General features: G+C 33.4%; 1 protein-coding gene across 1 annotated transcript; it reads right to left on the bottom strand.

Annotated features, from left to right (window-relative positions):
* Positions 1 to 208: 208 nt before the first annotated feature.
* On the bottom strand, positions 209 to 988 carry LOC126885526 (uncharacterized). Its single transcript, XM_050652107.1, has one exon. It carries the CDS (start codon positions 986 to 988, stop codon positions 209 to 211), a length of 780 nt encoding a protein of 259 aa, XP_050508064.1.
* Positions 989 to 7927: the final 6939 nt, after the last annotated feature.

The following is a 7927-nucleotide window of genomic DNA, read 5'->3' as shown; positions in this document are numbered from 1 at the left end:
GCTCAACTGAATTAGGGCTGGATTCCACCAGAAAACTAGATACGTGTTTTTTATTGTTCACCTTTGGATTGTGAGATGACGAAGCAATATACTGAACAGACTCCAGTGCGATGCATTGTCTATCTAAAAACGACATTAATTGCCTATAAGTTGGCAATTCCTGGCTAAGGCTATGTTCCAGTTCAAAATTGGTTCTGGTTTTTGAATCTCATTTATTAAGAAGCATGTTAAATAGCAAAAAATCCCAATGATCTACAGGCAACTTCATTACCCTGAGAGCAGCAACATTTTCTGAAAAGACACTTAATAATTTTCTTAGTTCAAAAGAATTTGCCTTTGAAATTGAGGGAGCATTAAAAATTTCATTATAATAGTGGCTAGCTAAGATACGTGTATTTTTATATCTTTTTTCCAGCTTTTCGTATGCTACAGTATAATTGCCCTCAGTAAGAGGAATGCCTTTGATTAAAGCTAGGGGTTCATTACCCAAAGAAGTAAGCAGATACTGAAACTTTTCAACATTAGATATGTCAGGATTATTGTGGATTAGACTGTTAAAGACATCAAAATAAGTAGGAAAATCTTTATAAGAACCTTCGAAACGCATCAAGGAAAGCTTTGGAAGGTTTGCGACACTTCTACGGTTAGAAAAATTAGAATTATCTACAGTAGACATGTTTGCCGCTTGAGAAGATGAGTCATTCAACAAAAAATTATGTCTTAGTGATAAAACTCCATAAAAGGCTTTATCAGCATTTAATCTCATCTCATCATAGGAAGAAAATTCATCATCATTGATTAATGAAATAACAGTGTTATGATTACTTTGAAATTCATTATAAGTGCCATCAATAGCATTGGCTCTAGCAAGAAATTCAGGCTTTAAAGACTCATCATTCGAAACTTTAAGACCACACTCGTAAGTTTCTTGTAATCGTTTAAAAGCAGTAGTTCGCTTTAAATTGGCTTTTGTTAATTTATCAGACATGTTAGAAAGTTAATTTAACAAATTAATATTCTAATAAAATTTACTTAAATGTGATTGATTTGTATTCTAAATAGCGAATAAAAAATTTATTACTCAAAGACACAAGTGGTTTAAATAATAAACGTAATTCAAATAATAATTGAAGACACGAGTGGATGAAGGTGCTATGTTACAAAATTTAGATTTTGAGAAAATTAAGGTTAAAGTTTTTCATTGTAAACTTTTCTCACATTCACTTTTATTAGGTAAAAACTTTTCTATGTCGTTACTAGTATATGGAATATGTTATTCACGGAAAAAAATATCAACAAAAAAAAATGTGTCTTACCAAAATTTGAAAAAAACAGTACATAACACCTTCATCCACTGTATAATTCTAAAGAAATTAAAACAACTACTGTTTTATGGAAGAATCATGTATTAAAGAAAAACTTATCTAATCAGCTAACAAGATGTTATTGCTTAATATAAGGTAATAACAGTAATATAACGTAATACATTATTTTTTTTCTAAGATTGGTTCATAGAAATATCGATATTCTGGTTTTACAAACTTAAGCTGTTCTTGGAGATTTTTTCTTTTTTCTTCAGAGATATTTCCATATTTCTCCCGAATTCTTTCGATTTCAATATTCTCTGGCGCTGCTGTTCTATTCTTATTTTGAAGAATATTTACTTTTCTAAAAGGAACTGTTTCGTCATATGATTCTTTATACAAATAGGAACCATACTCTTCCACTCTTATCCATTTAATACCGTCTCTAAATCTGACTGTTTCATTTAGTTCGTCCTTTTTTCTGTTAGTAAGATGAAGTTTTTGCGGTAGATCAGCAATCCTTCTAAAGTGTTGAGCCATGTCGATGACTTGATTTTTTCGGCTAGCCTTTGAAATTATTTCCCGGTACGTATCTGGTACATATACCGTGTCTTGTTTTCGTAAAACCTTCTCGATTCTTCCGAAGTCTCTGTCACAATCTAAGTAAGTATGGCCAACCTCAGGAAACTTGTGGTCAATACAACGGAAGTATCCCTTCAAAATAAGATACTGATAAAGGCAAATCATGTGGAAGTTCTTGTTCTGGCCCGCACATGAATCGGACCAGATGATCAGATAATCCTTTTTGGTGATGCTTTCGTCGACTTCAATATATCTGAGTAGAGAACTGCATATTTCTGCACTTCCTCTGTTTGCAAGATCTTCGGTCCAGGTACAAAAACATGCTTTGTCTAGGCCTTTTGTAGTAATATGCACCCCAAAATTATAAAACCACATTTGCCTAAGGTAAAATGCTTTGGACGTTGTTATTTTTGGCAGTGGCATTGTTTGTTGCATATCGATTGTAATATAGACCAAGTTATCTGAATCTTTTGCTTTTTCCTTGTCAACTTTGAGCGCTTTAGTTGATGCTGTGTAGTTTTCTTTATGTCCATCGTTAGATTCACCTCCATCACAGATACTACACGTATCACTTTTCGGATACCCAAATGATAAATTAAACTCTCGCGAAAAAATGTTGGAATATGAACATTTTTTAATTCTAAATTTTCCAGGAAATTGTGCCAGATTACATTCCTCAAGATAGAACTCATACATTTTGCTCACATTTAGTAGGGGAGAAAGATATTTTTTATGAGGATTTCTATTTCTGGAATAGTGCGACTCTTCGACAGGAAATTTATTTATGTGCTCTATCACAAAATCCCTAACATATTGGCCTATTTTGTGTGGCCTATTGGAGTGCTTACCTCTGCGATCTGGAGGAGGTGCTGCTACACTACTATTTATACGATTCTTTATAACATCAAGTTTTTTTCTGCCTATTTGGTATAGAGCGCATAACGCTTCTTTGCACACCTTTACGGTAAATCCATTTTTTGTAACGTTATACGTATATGACGCAGTTTTATGTTTAACAGCATCTTTTCTTTCCCTCAACACTGGTTTTTTAATGATTGATTTAAATAGTAAAGCATTTTTTGCATTAATATCAAGTCTATAAAATTCATCCAAAAATGCCTTCCTGTCATCTGCTGAAAATTTAGTGCTACAAGAAAATCTACAGCCTTGTCTACAAAGAATACCTTTTTCTGGCTCCTTTCTTGGAACGAGAATGTTTTTGTAAGACAAATATTCTTCACCTTTTGCTCTATCTAAAGCTGCTTTGTGTTTCTTCCACGTATTTGGATCTCGTTTTCGTTTTTTGGAAACTTTTGCTGTCGTTGAAAAAATCTTTTGCTTTCTTTGTTTTTCATTTTCTTGGTCAACCTCGTTAGACCCGTTAGAAGGATTAATTATAGGCTTTTGAATAATCCCGCTTCCTTCTTTGTCTCCAGAAATGAATGTACCTCCAACAAGGTTTTTTACATGACTGTGGTCCGCTCTTTCTTCGTCCTCCGTGACACTAGTTCCTGAAGAACTGCTTCCTTCATTACTCGGAAAGTATTCAGCATCACCACTGCTGTCTGACAAGAATGGTTGGGTCCCCTCCAAATCTGAAAATAAAAACAGCTATTTACTTCTTACAGCTCCTTCTTTGTCTCCAGAAATGAATGTACCTCCAACAAGGTTTTTTACATGACTGTGGTCCGCTCTTTCTTCGTCCTCCGTGACACTAGTTCCTGAAGAACTGCTTCCTTCATTACTCGGAAAGTATTCAGCATCACCACTGCTGTCTGACAAGAATGGTTGGGTCCCCTCCAAATCTGAAAATAAAAACAGCTATTTACTTATACTTATATTTTAATTCTTCCTAATTATTATTGTTTAAAAATTACTTTTGAAAAGATAGGGGAATCCCCGGAGCAATCAAGTGTAAATATTTATAACAGATGATAGTTGGGTTATGTATTTCAACCAGCTCATTTACACTTTTATATAAATATTATGATCTAAATACCTATTGCCCAAAATATAATAAAACTTAATTATTTCATAACAACAGGATTGCACTTACCTGTTACATTTGAAATTTCAATGTTGAGGTTAGAACTTGCTGTGAATTCATTTTCATCATTTGGCAAATTTTGTTCACAGTTTATTTGTTCCTGCACTAGTTTTAACATTTGTTTACCTCTGGAACTCATTATAAATGTTAACTAGCATTAATATTATGATATTACTGCAAAAAACTGTAACAATGACACAGAACACGTGCGCGCAATACCAACTCACCAAGTAAAACAAAATGGCCAGTGAGTGGATGAAGGGGTTATGTGTGTCACTTAACACCATCATTCATATGACGAAGGTATACAAAATATTACATGAATGTGGATGAAGGTATTTTGTGCCTATAACACCTTCTTCCATTATTCACTGGAAAATAATGTAACATAACTCCTTCATCCTTTAAAAAACCTAGACTTCTGTTACGAATCTTAGAATTCTAATGTGGCCACGTGATAAACAGGTACATAACACCTTCATCCATACAAAAAAACCGTTTTTAGAAAAATGTTACATAGCACCTTCATCCACTCGTGTCTTCAATTGTTTTGTTATAAATAAGCGAACAACAGCAAGTAGCTTTATTTATCAAAATCGACATAAAAATAAACAAGAAAACCTAATTAACGTGAACCCATCAAATTAACCGATAATAATAATTAGCGACAGGTTTAGAAAAGCAAAAACTAGAAAGCGATGTACCGTTCAATTTCTCGATTCAAAAAAAATATGTGCGAGAATTTACTTTAGGTATCGTATTGTAAAGTTTTTAAAAAGTTACAAAAAAGTGACTGTTAATAAAAAGCCTATAACGTTTGTCGTTTATAGAAGCTTACAAGGTTTAAAAATGACGCAAAATAAGCTTATATTATGTAAAATAAATAGAAAAAAGGCTCAAAATATGGCTGCGAAGGACCGAAATGTTTCAAAATGTTATGAAAACTGCAGGAAATATGAAAACTGAGTTGTAAAAAAATAGAATTTAAAAATTATGTTTCCACAAGCTTTGCACAATATCGCTTACCTGGAAATCGGTGATGTTTAGGATATGGTAAACTTGTAGATCCAATGGGTGACTCAATTCTGGACTCCTTCCATGGAATTCGCGATGCACGTGGAACGCGGGACGGTACCGTCAAGATCACGAAAGGGAGTACCTTTTTCGTTGAAAGCTTGAAGCGAAATCACAGTAGTGGTACCTTGTCCTTAAAGTACTTAACGCATGTCCAGTTTTATACATGCGTACCGAAAGCGATAAGCTTTGAGCTTGTGGATAATTTTAAAAATTGACATTAAGAAGGTTATTCCGCGTCATTTTACAGGGGGCATACCAAAATAACTAAATATAATTAAATTGTCTAAAGCTTATTCTACCCGAAAATAAATAAATAGTAGAATCATAGCAATATTAAAATAAAGAAATAAGGATTCCCGAACAGTTATTATAGAACGATTAGATAATTTTTGAACATCTTTGACAACAAAATACTCGGATCACAAAATATATCCTGGTATATTCTCTTCTTGGATCTTCCATAAAAAACAAACATTAGATACCTTTTTATTGCTTTCACGGCATAAATCAGTTATGTATCAAATACACTACCTATCAATATTATTAAAGAAACAAGTCAAAATATTCCGGAAGCCGTGTCAAATATTTAGTAGCCTTGTTTGTCACTGTCTTGTCACTACATTCTGTTCGACTGAGTGCGGTGGATGTCAAAGATAGATTTGAAAAATATTACCACGGACGTGGTGTTAAATTTTTTTTAATCCTAAAAAAGCTAATAAGTATTTTTGACAAAATTAAACGCAGAATTAAAGACTAAATTATTACCGAAGGCAGAAGGTCCCTTAGAACAAATAAAAAAAATAAAAGTTTCTTTTGAATGAGATATTTGAAATTAAAAATCACACGAAATTTTCTTTTTTTTCACCCCTGTAACTTATTAAAATAAACATTATAGACGTTTTCAGGAACTTTCAGACCTGGGTAATAACGTAGTGTTTCACGCTATGTTTAAATTTTTTAAAAATACTTATTAGTTTTCTCAGTTACTCAGGGTTTTAAAGTTAATACAAAGAAAACCAAATGGACAGTAATACAAATAACACAGAAATATCGCTAAGACACTAATGCCTGGTTGCACCAACAGATCTTAAGCTGTAGCTTAGCTAAGCTCTATTTATAGATAGGGCCTCCTTGAGTATCACTTACGTTGCACCATAATTTTAGATTCTTACCTTATTATCAATTATATTTATTATTATATTATGGTATTCTTATTGTAATATATTTTAATTATATTTTATTAATTCTTATGATATTCTCGACTTAAGCGTAAGATCTGTTGGTGCAACCGGGCATTAGTGATGTCATAGGTCTGGATCCCGCGTGTGAAGAAAAAGTTGATTAATAGCAATCTGAAAATTTTTTAATAGCTTAAGGGTGTCTAGTCGGACAAACTTTGATGTATGGGAACACTGTAAAAGGGTAAGTTTTAATTGTGGAACAGGTTAAAAATTTGGAACGTCAGACTACGAAAACGTCCCATGTATTTTGTCCGACAGAATTTCCAATTAATTTGTTACCCTTTCATTAAACTGTCCTGCAAAAATCAGACTGTTATTGATCACCAAACGGGCGTTTTAATGAGTGGAACATGTAGAACATGTCAAATGACTGGAATTATGACAGGTGACAAATAGCAGTCTGATTTTTGAATGAAAGTTTAATGAAAGGGTAACAAATCAATTAGAAGTTCTGTTCGACAAAATACATGGGACGTTTTCGTGGTCTGACGTTCCAAATTTTTAAATTGTTCCACAATTAAAACTTCCCCTGTTCCAGTGTTCCCATACATCAAAGTTTGTCCGACTGGACACCCTTAAGCTATTAACAAATTTTCATCTTTGTATTAATCAACTTTTTGTTCATACGCCGGATCCAGACCTACCAGAATAGATGGAGAAACAGTAGAGAGCGTATAATTATATAAATATGTCCCAGCAAATCAACAGTAGAATAGAGCAAACCAGAAGATTCAAAAAGTATTAACCAAAAGCAACGCTAAGAATTCCCTTAAGAATGCGGTTATTACGTTGTAATATTTTCAGCATTCTGTTGTATGGCATGAAAGCATAGGCTCATAATGAATCAATGCGTAAAAATTCGAGATCTGGGCGTACCACCGAATGTTGAGGATATCGTGGATAGACAGAGTGGCCAATGAAGCAGTTTTACAACGACTAGGCAAAGAAATAGAAGTTCTGAATACCTTAAAAGGAGAAAATTAAAAGTAATTTTCACACGTGTGATAAAACCTAAATATGAATTAAGAGATGCAATTATTTAGGAAAAATTAGAAAGGAAACGTTGTCCTGGACGACGAACAACAACTTGGTTAAAAAACCCTCGCCAGAGGTATGGAGTCATGGAGTCAGCACCATAACATACTTTAGGTTTGCTGAGGACAAAGTAAGGATCATGCGAAGAAAGAAGAAAGATATAATAAAAAATACAGCAATAAAACCTAAAAAAATGGAAACAAAGCAATAGAAAGGTCTCAAACAGGGATGTTCTCTCTCGCATACCTTATTAAAAGTATATAGGTTACAGTTCAAGTTGATTATCCAGTTGGAGTTGACTTTTACTAGTTCGAGTCAACTCTAACGGCTGGTTTCAGTAAAAGTTGATTATAAATATAAAATGAAGATTTATATTCAACATTTACTAGTAAAAGTAGACTCCAACTAGGAAAAGTATACTCTTCCCAATGCCATTTAGTAAAAGTTGATTCTGATTCACACAAACAGCCGATTCTAGAAATTAAATGTTACTGAATATGTTCAAATTAGTCTAGCCTGTATCGTCGCCCCCGTTAGGTAAATTACTCCGATTCGAATTTCAAACTTACTCAAAAAGAGGTCCTTATAACAAATCTACTGGGTGCCAGGCAGTACCTTGATCGGTAAATTGTTTAAACAAT

The sequence above is a fragment of the Diabrotica virgifera genome, chromosome 5 (genome assembly GCF_917563875.1).
Source record: "Diabrotica virgifera virgifera chromosome 5, PGI_DIABVI_V3a".
Taxonomy (NCBI): Eukaryota; Metazoa; Arthropoda; class Insecta; order Coleoptera; family Chrysomelidae; genus Diabrotica; species Diabrotica virgifera.
This window is presented reverse-complemented; position numbering and strand designations above follow the sequence as displayed.